General features: G+C 44.5%; 1 protein-coding gene across 2 annotated transcripts; it reads left to right on the forward strand.

Annotated features, from left to right (window-relative positions):
- Positions 1–6,453: 6,453 nt before the first annotated feature.
- Positions 6,454–12,405, forward strand: FAM219B (family with sequence similarity 219 member B). Of its 2 annotated transcripts, none has more exons than XM_077123776.1 (5): positions 6,454–6,750; positions 6,967–7,054; positions 7,760–7,837; positions 8,278–8,326; positions 9,797–12,405. In XM_077123776.1, the coding sequence occupies exons 1-5, from the start codon at positions 6,537–6,539 to the stop codon at positions 9,959–9,961; spliced, it is 594 nt and encodes a 197-aa protein (XP_076979891.1). In that variant the 5' UTR covers positions 6,454–6,536; the 3' UTR covers positions 9,962–12,405. The 2 variants fall into 2 exon arrangements, with proteins under 2 accessions (XP_076979891.1, XP_076979890.1); XM_077123775.1 differs by having other exon boundaries at positions 6,498–6,750; positions 9,794–12,405.
- The last annotated feature ends 707 nt before the right edge of the window (positions 12,406–13,112 follow it).

A 13,112-nucleotide genomic window follows, 5' to 3' on the forward strand; every position in this document is an offset into this window, starting at 1 on the left:
TCTTCTATTGAGATTTCTAAATGTTTTTGTCTCAGTCAGCCATTTGAGCTATTAGAAATAGACCAGTGTTGTGCTAAGCTTATTGTAAATCCTGACTTTTAAATCCCTTAAGGGCTTTAAGCTGCACTTTAGACTGCAAAAATAAACACTAGCTTTTAAACTACTCATTAAGTATCTCATTTTTCTCTTAAGTCAGGGATGGGCAAGCCCCTGTAGAATTTTTGTACCGCTTCCAGCGTAAGAATAGTTTTACATTTTTTAATGGTTGAAAATCTATAGTGAATAATATTTCATGACACTTGAAATTGACAGTTCATTGTCCATAAGTAAGTATTAGAACACAGCCACATTCATTCAAGTATTGTCTATGACTGCTTTTGCACCACAGCAGCAGAGTTGAATAGTTGGGACAGAGACCACATGGTCCACAGAGTGAGAAACTTGGCTCTTTAAGGAAAAAATTAATCTGCAAGTCTAACAAGCTCCCAGGTGATGCTGATGCTGATCCTCCCAAGGATCACTGTTTAAACAGGTCTTGGATTACTGGGTATCAAAATCACTTGTAGGTGCTTGTGAAAATGTAGATGCTTGGGCACTAGCCACCAGACATTCTGATTTCTAATGTTGGGTCCTAGGAATCTGTCCTTTAAACCAACACTTTAAGGCACTTCTTGGGACCACCATTGGCACTTATAACTTGGAAATGAGGTGACCTGCCTTAGGGCCACTGCAAGTCAGGAATCACTCCGTTCTCCCTGTTGCTTTGGCTCTAAACCTTCGAGCATCCGGGATCCTCTTTCTCTCATCCCACATTCAGTCTGTCAGTATATTCTGTTGGCTCTACTTTAAAACATATTCAAATTTTCTTTAAAAGATTCCAGCAAACCAACTAATTTTGTTTGGGGGTGGGAGAGTAGATGAAACAAGACTGGTACAATCTTGGTAATTGTTGAAGCAGAGTTCATTTTATTACCATTTTTATGCACATTCAAATTTTTCTATAATAAAGATTTTTTTAAAAGAACAAAAAAAACCTCTAATATAAACCATTTTCAAAGGAAGCAAGATTTTAAGTCAGTAGGACTGTTAATAAGAGGCAAGGTGGTTAGATAAATCTGCAGATGAATTTCTTGCCCCATCAAATGTGGTCCATACCCTATTTCCATCCTACTCCCCTCCATATACACTAGTCAAATTAGATCGATTGTTGATAGTGAAAGTAGGTACATCTCTAAGCTTAATGGATTTTGGCTCCACCTAAAAGAAGTTGATGATAAATATTGCATTAGAGAGGAGGATCCTTCTACAGTTTAACTTGGGCATACAGGGTTTGCACCCTAACAGAAAAGAATCTCTAGCATCTTCTTTCGCTACTCTTTATTTTGAAAATTTTCAAACCAGTTAATGAGTTTGCCATATTTCCTTTAAACATAGTATATGTACACTTTTTTTTTTGCTCACTGGTTGAAAATAAATAGCAGGCATGACACATGACCCCTAAATACTTAAGACATCCCCTACAATAGAACTTTCTCTCTATATAGTAACAGTACCATTATACTTCAGGAAGTTTGGCATAAAATAAATACAGTTTATATTCGAATTTTCCTAACTGAAAAATGATGTTAGAGTTCAGGCCAGTTGTATTGTAGAATGCTGTTCTTGTTTGCTAAAGCTGCTGGAATACGTATACCAGAAATCAGTTGGCTTTTACAATGAGGATTTATTAACTTAGAATTTACGGTTCTTAAGTTGTGAACATGTCCAACTTAAGGCATCAACAGGATGATACCTGGACTCTGAGGAAAGGCTGCTGCCTCTGGACACCTGTCATGGGAAAACACATGGTTTCCTCTCTTAGCTTCTTGGGGTTCTCTCCTAGTTTCTACAAGTCTGACTCAAACTCTGTTTTCCCTGGATAAAGCTCTTTTCTCTATGAGCTTCTCTGAATTTCATCTTTTAGCTTGGTTTTTTCATCTCTTTATAAAGTATTCCAATTAAAGGATTAAGACCCTCCTTGGCGCAATGCCTTAGTTGAAATAAGCTAATTAAAAAGTCCCACTTACAAAAGGTCTGTACCCACAGGAATGAATTAGAAGAACATGGCCTTTTCTGGCATACATAACAGCTTTAAACCACGACAAATGGCCCACCACACATTCTGGATATGCCTGGTTGTTTCCTCAATTAGAATCTGTTTAAATATTTCTGGCAAAAATATTACATACATGATGGGAACTTCCAGTTATATCCCCTTGGAGGTACATGAGGTCAGTTTGTCCTAGCTTTTTATTACATCACCCATTAGCTGATGGAAGGCAGCATATAATATAGTGGTAAGGTGGGGAAATAGAGTTTGAGTCAGACCTGTATTCAAAGCCCACTTCTATACAGCAGACATTTGGCTGTGGATATGTCACCTACGTTTGTGCTCCAGTTTTCTAATCTGAAAGTGGAGCCACATTGCAGAGTTATAATGAGATTGAATGATTAGTAAGACTATGTCTTATTACAATCATTTTTTATGTTTGTGCCTGGGAAAATGGCTTAGGCCTGGCCATTTCTTGCCCAAGCTTTCCTAGCTGCTGCTACAGTTTATCTTCCCTACTTAACTAGAACCAGGAGCTTTTCTTTAGTAGCACAAGGAGTCCATCTTCATATTTTGCAGCAGTATTGTTTAATTGGTCCAGTTTTGAGTCAGTTCCCTGCATTTGGGAAGTTTGGTTGGACACAGACAAGTGATACTCTGTGCTGGGCTTGGCTCCACAGCTGTGGCTCTGTCTTTGCATGTGAACTGTCTTTCTCAACAGCAATTTAAAAATTTTTATTGACAAATCTTCACACATAGTCTATACGTGGTATACAATCAGTGGCTCAAATAGCATCACATAGTTGTGTATTCATCACCATGATCACTTTAGAACATTTGCATCACTCCAGAAAAAGAAATAAAAAAAAAAAAACATACATCTGATACCCCTTACCTTTCCTCTCATCGACCACTAGTATTCCATCTACCCAATTAATTTTACCTTTTATCCCCTCTATTGTTTATTTATTTACTTTATCCATATTCTTTTATTCATCTGTCTGTACCCTAGATAAACGGAGCATCAGACACAAGGTCTATGACACGGTCACATTGTAAAAGTTATATCTTTATATAATCATCTTCAAGAATCAAGACTACTGGCTTTTTAAAAAATTTCTGAAGTGATGCAAATGTTCTAAAAATGATCATGGTGATGAATAAACAATTATGTGATGATATTGTGAGCCATAGGTTGTACACCATGTATGAACTGTATGTGTGTGAAGATTTGTCAATAAAAATATTTAAAAACTAATAATGAAGGATTTAAAATGGGGGGGAGGGGGAAGGCTACTGGAACACAGTCTCAGGTATTTCCCTCCAGCCACTCTAATACACCATAAACTAAAAAGGGATATCTATATAATGCATAAGAATAACCACCAGGATAACCTCTTGACTCTGAAGTCTCTCAGCCATTGAGACTTTATTTTGTCTCATTTTTCTCTTCCCCCTTTTGGTCAAGAAGGCTCTCTCAATCCCATGATGCCAGGTGCTGCTCATCCCAGGACTTCTGTCCCACATTGCAATGGAGATTTAACCCCTTGGGAGTCATGTCCCAAAAGGGGGGCGGGGGCAGTGAGTTCACCTGCTTAATTGGTTTAGAGAGGCCACATCTGAACTACAAAAGAGATTCTCTGGGGTTCTCACCAGCATTTTAATTCTAAAACTACCTTATTAGAGCAAGTTCTAGTCTATGGAAGTAGGTTTTACACAATTCTCTGAAAACTTTGGAACATGTCATTCAAGACACACCTGATGGTATAAAGAGGACATGCTTTTGAGGCAGGCATGGATTCAACTCTCACCTCTACACCTTTGTGGCTTTAAACAAGTCATTTAACTCCTATGAGTCAGTTTCCTCATAGTTCCTCAGAGGAAAGGACTGAGTTTCCTCTTATGTGAAATGGGTATGATAGTGCCATATGAGGAAATTGTAAAGACTGGAAAATAACTTCCCTAGGGGAGGTGACCTCAATGTGGGAACAAAGGTGGGGGGTGGTAACTTGGAAACCTAGGTGGGCTTGCCAATTGATGGTCTTCATCTGTGAGCCATGTTCTACCAAAATGGGAGAAGCAGAAGATTCTTTGAGCTGGAGTCTGAAACCTGGTGAGAAGACTGCTAAGATTGGAGTAAAGAGCTTCAGAGGTTCACTGCTGCCCCCCAATCCCTTCCCAAGCCTAACTCCAGATACTTGTTTAGTAAAGGGGACTGAAAGCCAGGATGGGATCGTTTGCTCCTAATAGACAATATTCTTCCCCCAAAGAATCCATAACCCCCACCAGAAAAGAAAAGAAAAAAAAAAAAGACTGGGAGTCTTGTTCACAATTAGGTGTGCAGGGCCTAGCACAGCACCTGCTACAAAATAGGAGATAATAAAGCTTTGCAGAATGGAGTTGCTGAGGATCCCCATACCCAGCAGGGAGCTAGCACAATTGTTCCATGAGGATCTGCCTAGGAAGAGTGAAAAAGAGGGCTTTGTGTTCTGTGTACTGTGGCAGTTCTTGCCCTGAAGACTCATCCCCTTACAACCTAGGTTTTGGGTTTTGTTTTTTGGAGGAAGTGTGCATGAGACGGTTTTTATTAGATTTCTAGTGATTATAAATACATTAAGTGGCAAAGGGGGCAGCCCACACCAGACCAAGATAGTTGGGCAATCACAATTTCTTCATAAATAAAATGAATTTAAACTATATAATCACTCCCCAAATTCCATTATTTGAAGTAAACTAAAAGTTAAGGGGGAAAGGGGCATTCACTCAACACATATTTATTACCATGGCGTGCTAGAAACAAAGGATAGAAAATGAGTAAGGCAGTCTGACTTGGTAAATGCAAAATCAAGAGAATAGATATTAAATCCCTAGAATGCTCTTAAAGGTTTGTAATAATAGGTTTCATTTTTTGAGCACTTACTATATGCCAGGTGCTATTCTAAGCACTTTACCATTAAACCTCACAATAATTCTATTAGATGAATGCTACTATTATCCCCATTTCTTACATTAAGAGGTTAAATAACTTGTCAGTAAGTGTAAAATGTGATTTAATCCGAGATAATCTGGCTTCAGGGTCCACCTTCAAGCATATAGAATTAACAACCAATTTCTGATGGGACATCATGAAAGGTCATGTTAAGAAGGTGCTCCAAATGTTGCTACAAGGTCCTGGTGATTTTGTGACATCAAGTCACAAAAGTGGGTTTTGATCAAATTTGCTTTGACCCTTGATTAGGTCCCCATCAGTTTAACAAGCAGCTGGCCAGAGAAAACCCTCTTATTTGGAGGGAGGTACCTGTGTTCAAATTCCAGGTTTACCATTTAACTGGTGAATTTAATTACGTCTCAGACTTGTTTATAGAACAGGAATAACTACTCCATTGGAAAGTTATGAAAATTAAATATTAAGTTAAACCACTGAAATTGCTGTTTCTGGAGGTCAAATACAGCTTGATAGATTATGCACCAGAGGGATCTATAAAAATGATTACTTTGTGCTCCTGATTTTTCAAAAACTCCAACTTTAAATTCTTCCTTTTTCTATCCTGCCCAAGGTATAGTTCCGCCAAGCCGTTTCGGTGGCCCTCAGTTGCACACTTGATCTACCCTGTGGAGGTTAATAAATTAGCCCTGGACAGCTCATGAGATTTGGCAGTTCCTACGGGCGTCCAGGGCTTCTTTCCAGCCAGCCGCAAGCACATCCCTTGGGGGCCAGGGAAGTCAAGAGTCTTGACAGTCTTGACACAGCTTCTTGCTCTGCCACACACAGACTCAGAGCGCACTTTCACCCTTCTTCTCACGGCCTATTTTGCCCTTCTTTGTCACAAACGTGCAAAATGGGGCCTAGGGGAAAATCAGGCTTCTCTAAGGTTTGAGGTACCGCATGATGTTGGCGTCAGATCGATGGGCCCAGGCATTGCTTCTAGCTGTCACCTCCGCAAGGTCCTTGAACCTCTCAAACTTGCTTCCATTTCTGAAGGGTGCTAATACCTCTCTTCCTCGTCCAGCGGTTTTCGGTTCAACCCAAACTCCCCCCGGGTAGGTCCATCGAGGAGCTCTTGCTATGGGTAGACGTCCCCCAGGGGAGACTGCGAGGAGAGTGGAGAAAAAGCGCGTGCGAGGGCTCGCATTGGCCCGGCTCACACACGCGGCAGTCCACAAATACCAGTATTTAATAGATACTTATTTGAATAGAGACAGAACTGAATCTAGACATCTCCATACTCAGACGGAGTACGAACTCCGCGGTGTGCGGGAAAGAAGGGACCGATACCATCCAGTCCTGCCGAAGGGCGGAACGGTTGGATCAACCCCATAGCAGACGAGACCGGAAAGCACCGGGCCTGGACGGTTCACGCTTGCGCGCAGCCAACTTGCTAAAGGAGAGTCTGCTTCCCTGCTGTGGGCAGCTCAGTAGCTGTCAGGGGCGGGGCGTCGCCAGGCCATGGCAGCCGCGGAGCCTAGCGGGCGCGCGGTGCGGGCGTCCGCCCCGAGAACCCGGTCCGGCGGAGCCCCGGACCGCGCAGCAGGAGCTGCGGCGCAGCCTCCTGGACGAAGCGGCATCGAAGTCCCCCGTTTGGGGGAACGGACCCTCGCAGCGGTGGAGAAGCGAGGGCCGTACATGGTGACGCGAGCGCCTTCCATTCAGGCCAAGCTACGTGAGTGCGGTCGGATGGAGGGTCTCTGCTCCGGCGGGCTGTCGCGTTTCCTGGGCGGGCTCCGGGATCCCCGCTGGGCCTCGCTCCCGGAAGGAACGGGTTAGGTGCAGCCCACTCCCGCCCCTGAAATTCTGTTGGGAAAGAGCTGCCTCCCGACATTCGGGAGGCACGGCGGAGTGGGGAAGACCTCGCTGACCCGGGCCCTTTGACTTCCAGAGAAACACCGGGACCTGGCCAAGGCCATTCTGCGGAGAAAAGTCATGCTGGGAGCCTCGCCGAATCGCCCCGATTCTTCAGGGAAAAGGTCTCAGCAAGCGCCACCTCCTCTGTGCCCGGCAATACTCAAAGAAGGCTTTAGTCCCCAGGCTAGCAGACAGAGGCCCCTGTTTAAAAGCCCAGCTAGTGATTCCCTTAACGGCAGTCAGTCCACTATCATTAAAATGAGTAGGACAACTTTGTCTTTCTCTTTAAGGATATGACAACAGCAGGGAAAGGACTTAGGAGTAAGGGGATTATTTCAGTGCATGGGAGCATTCCCGTGTCTGAGAATCTAATTCAGGGACAAACATTGCTGCAGGGGTTCCCAAGAGTGAGGATGGAACAGCCTTTGCGGTATTTTTTTTAACAGAATAGTAACCTCTCAGATCTGGATAAGACTTCATCCAGCGTTTCCATTTACAGATTAGCACTGAAACAAAGAGGTAAAAAGATTTGCCCAAGGACTCTACAGTTTTTCTGTTCTCTGATTTAATAAAGGGCTTAAGGTCCCTAGGGGTGACTTTTCCAGACTCATAAAAAGGGAGTGTACAAAAAGCGAAGTGTGTTTTTCCCCAGTAGCAATAGCCAGATCCATGGAGCTGCAGGCAGTGGTGGCTGTGTGACCCAGTAGAAGGCAAGTGTGTGATGGGATAGAAAGTAGGTCAGGAGTAGATGAGGAAATTCTGGCTTTCCCTATGAAAGGCCCATGCTTTCACCTCTGCTTGGTCTCTCCTTCACCATGTCCCCTCAGGTCAGTGAAGTTTAACAAGGGCTATACAGCTCTTAGCCAGAATGCAGATGAAAACCTGGTGTCCCTCGACTCTGATAGGTGAGTGCTTCTCTTGGAAATACCTCTCAGTGAGTGACTTGGATAGTACTGCAAGTCACTTGGTACCCTTCACTTGTTCCCTGTCTCCTCCAAGGCCCTTCATGCACATCCCAGGGCTGTCCTCTTCTGAGCACTAACCCTTCCTAGGATGGCTTGGTTAGGAAACTTGTAAATGATTATGCTACCCTTGAATTTGGAATACCACCATTGGGGGGTAATCACCCCACTCTCTTATGTGTGCGCTGTTAATGACAGTGGCCCTGTCCCTGCCGAGACCAATTAAGGGAACCATTTATATTCACAGATTCATGGCCTGAGTTTTATAGTGTGTGGTTTTTGCTCTACAGATTCCCCAGGCCCAGTTGCATGCTTGCCACCTTGAATATGTGGCTGTGCTCCACAGTCATTCCCCTGAATTGATTGTCTTCTTCTTCTCCTAGTGATGGGGAGCAGGAATCCAGATACTCCTCCGGGTATTCCTCTGCAGAGGCAAGTTCAGAGTACAATTTTGGGTGGGGCCAGGTTATAGGCAGCATTGCCACCACTGCCAAATGCTTGTCTGGTGCCTCCTGTGTCCATAGCATTGAGTCAGGCTTCTGATGTGTTCTCACATCTTCCTCTCTGTCCTCTTATCCCAGCAGAGGTATAAGCATCTGAGGAGGGCTGTTAAGAGTGCAGGAAATCATAGCTCCTCAGGGCTGGAAATGATCACCAATGTCTTTTACTTCAGGCTACCATTCAGAAAAGAAATCCTTTTGAGAAATCCCAGCTAAGTGTTTACTAGCCTCTGCTTCCTTGACTCCTTCTTGTAATTGGGTACTCACTAACTCCTTCTCCACTCCACCTCCACCCAGTCTCCTTCTGCACTCCACACCCACTCCCCCAAAACACACACACACACAGTCCCTTCTTTGGGTAGGTCTTAGATAAACCATTCCTTATTGATTTGAAATGTCTCCTACAGCATGGATTTGGTCCACTGTTACACAATGACTCTATTCTCCCTTCTTTTGGTTGTCTTTTATCTGAGGTCAGCATTCCTATCCTTTCCTGCCCATTTTCTACCAAGCTTGCTTCCAGGCCAAACATATTCTGTTCCTTCAGTTGTCCATTATGGAAATATACCAAGACATTCCTGGGCTGGCCTTGTGGACATGTTTCCAGAGTGAACATTCTGAGTGTCCTAGGAATTTAAAGCTAGTACATGTAGCTTACTGCCTTTGACAGGTGAACTGCTGGGGACATGACTATATACTGCTGTTGTTTCTTCCTTATTCTCCTGGAAACTCTGGGCCATGCTTTGAGTTTCTGCCAAAAAGAATAGGGGAAGTTTTTAACATTGTGTCCTCTTTGATGCCTGCATGTCTCAGATTGTTAAAATTGTGATCCAGAGGAAGTCTTACAGTATACTCAGTCTCATATATTTTCCTTCTACTCAGTAGAACTGGTGAAGCCAGGCTGACAGGTTCCACTTTGCAGGGAGGGACCTAGTTATGCTTGAAGGAGAACATGTCTAACCAGCAGTGCAGGCAAAGCTGCTCCCCACCCTGTTCCCTTGCAACCCATATTCTTCTACTCTAGCCTCATTGTTCCGATATTCTTCAGCCTTAATAGGAACCAGTCTGGGTTCCCAGGGGGAACAGCGTGAACAATAACTTTCAACAATAATTTGGAATGTAATGATTTTTATCAGATCCCTCAGGATTCTTTAGTTGGAGCAGCTTTTTAATTGGAGGGGTATAGTGACAGCGCAACCTGTATATACTGAGGCTCCTGGTGCCCTACTGCTGGGTGAGGCACACCTAGGAAATGGCGGCACTTCCTCTTCCAGGGATGTGTGGGGCTAGCCTGGAGTGGAGCATAGACAGGAAACCCTGCTAAGGAAATTTGCTTTTAAGGCAGCAGTTATTTTTGCTTTGCAGCTAAACTCATGGTTCCCTCCTCTTCTGCTCTTAGCAGGTGAATCAGGATGTAAGCCGGCAGCTACTCCAGGATGGCTATCACCTGGATGAGATTCCAGATGATGAGGATTTGGACCTCATTCCCCCCAAGCCCATGGCCTCCTCAACATGCTCCTGCTGCTGGTGCTGTCCTGGAGACTCATCTTCCTGTACCCTCCAGTAGACATAACCTCAGGTGGACTCACCAGGATAGGAAACCTGCTCATCATTATGTCAGCAGAGTCCCATTGGCCCTTCATAGTCACAGTGCAGTGGGAACAGCTCTCAGCCCCAGAATCACTGTGGGCACTAACCTCCTGGGAAGGTCAGTGACCTATAGGTACCTCCTACTGGTGCTTCTCAGGCCATAAGACCCCATTTGGGCTGTAAGGTGATAGGTGGAATTCTGCAGATTTTCTCTGTTGGTAAAGCAGTGTGGAGAAACCACTTTAATAAGAACAGATAACAGGAATTTTGGTTCTGACAGTGGGTGACAAAGTTGGCTAAGAAAAATACTTGCAGACATCTTGACTGATATTTGTCATCATGCTCTATGGGAGGAAAAAAGCTTTTGTGCACACTCTGTGATGGCTAATGTTTTATGGAGGCAGAAAATAGCACTTTATGGCTTGCAGCTAGGAATATTGACAATTTAACCACCTGGGACCAGTTCAAAAAATTCCACATGGTATCCTCCTCTCCTAGGTTCTAAGATGGGTGATAGGTTTTGTCCTTCAGGAGGCATAAAGCAGGGCCCTTTTGCCCTGCACTGTGAGTCTGGCTGTGGCAGGGATTATAACAGGTTGCTTAATGACATAGCAAGATCATGGCTTCCAGAATCCCTGCATGTGGTGCATCACCAAGTGAGTGATACAACTGTATGGGTGGATTTAGTGATTCTAGCCAGTCCTTCCCTAGTCAGACAAAAACTGCTTCACCGTGCACATATTTATGTACTTGTATTTCCTTAGTTGCCATTCTTAACCTTGGTCTTGGCTAATTTCACCACCCAGTCTTCCAGCTCAAGGCTGGGAAGGTTCTGAGGCTGTTCTTAGAAGCCTGCAGTTTTTCTGGTTAACAGCAGAGGGAGCTGCAGGGAGCACTCTGGTGTTTTCCTATTTAGCTTTCTAAACTTTGACAAGTAGCAATGAGTGAGAGGTGTATGGAGGCAGCAGTGTGGGCTTTGGCCAAGACTGAGGTTCAGACAGAATGGCCAAGAGGGGACTAAGCCAGCTCATGGGGCCCCTGCCTGAGGAGAACAACCTGCCAGTGCAGGAAGCCTCCCTTCACCCCAGCATGGGACATTCCTATTGCTTTTTTGCCTTCCATATTCCTCTGAATACAGCCTCATAGTAGGTACTGGCTCAGGATTGGGCGTTACAATAAGCATCCAGGTGCATTGCAGCCTTAGCCCCTAGCCTGAACACATTAGGGACAGGCCATGTTTCCCCTGTGATCTCCATTAGATAGCATCCCTTGCTGCAACAGGTACTAGAATTTAATTTTTACTTCACCCAGGAGTGTGGATTGAATGAGTAGACTGGGTTTCCAGCCCAAAGGGCTTGGCAGTCAGGATTGGGGTTTGGACCCCACATGGGAAAATGCCAGTTTGTTGTTTCATTTTATGTCTGTGACTGCTGGAGACAGTGATTCTTCTTGCTCTTCTGCAGGAGGTGACTGGAAGACTGAGAAAGTCAGATAAAAAGATAAGGCCTTATTTGTCATTTGCCAGACAACTTCCTAATGAGGGTAATCCCAGCAGGGCTTTGACCAGTAGCTATCTTTGTGCTTTTCTGAAGTTATGGAAGATTGAGGGGAATACAAGGTCTCCAGGGAGCTATAGGTGACTTACTCTGCTGATTCGCAGCTCCATAGCAGGGAGTCAAGTTGGGGCCTGTGGAACTGGGGAGGTAGCTGGTTATTCTGGTGTGGAATGGGACTCTATGAGCGCTACCTAGGTGCCCAACGTTCTGAGCACTTTGTGCAAATGCCTACAGGGAGAACATCTCCATTCTGAACCCCTTCACCCATCCACGGAGACTATAACAAGGCTTTAATGGTCTCTGCAAAAGTGGAGAAGGGCTGAAAAAGAAAGGGCTCACATATGTCAGATGTGGTAGGGGAGAAAGAACCTAGCACGGCCAGAAAGTGGCTTTGGAAGCCAAGTGTGAAACCACATTTCTGGGGATGGGGGTGAGTTTGGGTAGAAGAGAGTAGCAGGGGTATTTGATGGCTGCTAAGGGTGAAGATGGCAGCAGGACCCCAAGACCAAGGCCCTCTATAATGAACACTAGCATTCTTGGCTGTAGTTGTCCCTAAAGAGGATGTTCCGGAGCTGAATGACCCCATTTAAGAGGCATTTCCTTTGTGGAGAAAGCATTCAGGGGCCTGAAACAGGGGACAGCGTATAGCAAAGCAGGTTATAAGCAGCTGTAGTCATGGGCCAAAATCCCAATAAAGGCACCAAGGTGTGTCCAAAGCCAAACTGCCTTAATTCAGGGTACTGGGTGTTATGTAGGCAAGTCCCCTGGGAGAATACCTGGCTTGCTTCACAGATGAGGGTAGCACCAGATGGAGTTTACAAAGGACTCCACATAACTGTGGGTTACCCTTCTACAGCTCTGAAAGTTTTCTACAGCTCTGAAAGAATAAATGCCATCATGCTAGATCAGCTATGTGTATTGTGTTGCAGTTAGACTTTTTATAAAATGCCTGGACCCAGTCATTGCCCTCTCTGAATTCTGAGATGAAAAAAATAGCCTAAAAGCCCCAGGTGTAGCCCACCCCCAACAGCCCCATTTCTGCAGCTGTTCCCGATGTAAGTCATGTCCTGTCTGCTTCATACGGGAGCATAGGTGAAATAGGCCCTTATACATCACTTCTCTTTAGAATGGGTTCTCTTTAGCAGACCCTTTCTTCCCAGGTCTTTATTCTTTTCAACTAAAGAAAATTTGGAGGCCAAAAACAACAACAGACTGGATATAACTTTTCGGAAGGTGGTTTCCTGGAATGCCATTGTAAGAGGGGCCTACTGTGGCAGCAGCCCAGAAAGATTCTTCTGTGGAAGTCAAAACCCTTACCTCACAGGAAAAAGTTGATAGTGTGGGTCTTTGCTCAGTCTGAGGTGAAAGGATCTAAGATTGCAGGTCAGAAACCTGAATGAACAGCAATATTAGCATTTGTGCAGCCTCTTGCAGAGGTGTGTTCCACCACTAGAGGGTGGGCACTGAAAGAGTAGATACCCTCCTAGGAACTTATTGCCAACTCAGAAAAGATAGACAGCTTTGTCCTCAGAAGGCAAACTGCATCATCTTATCTCTCTACATCCCTGTAAA

This window comes from Tamandua tetradactyla, chromosome 12 (assembly GCF_023851605.1).
Source record: "Tamandua tetradactyla isolate mTamTet1 chromosome 12, mTamTet1.pri, whole genome shotgun sequence".
Lineage (NCBI taxonomy): Eukaryota > Metazoa > Chordata > Mammalia > Pilosa > Myrmecophagidae > Tamandua > Tamandua tetradactyla.

Bases quoted from the DNA above. Each gene is read 5' to 3' on its own strand.
- FAM219B (XM_077123775.1), top strand. From the start codon at position 6,537: ATGGCAGCCGCGGAGCCTAGCGGGCGCGCGGTGCGGGCGTCCGCCCCG. The intron at 7,055-7,759 runs GTCTCAGCAAGC...ATGTCCCCTCAG, and splicing joins CCCGATTCTTCAGGGAAAAG to GTCAGTGAAGTTTAACAAGG. The intron at 7,838-8,277 runs GTGAGTGCTTCT...TTCTTCTCCTAG, and splicing joins GTGTCCCTCGACTCTGATAG to TGATGGGGAGCAGGAATCCA.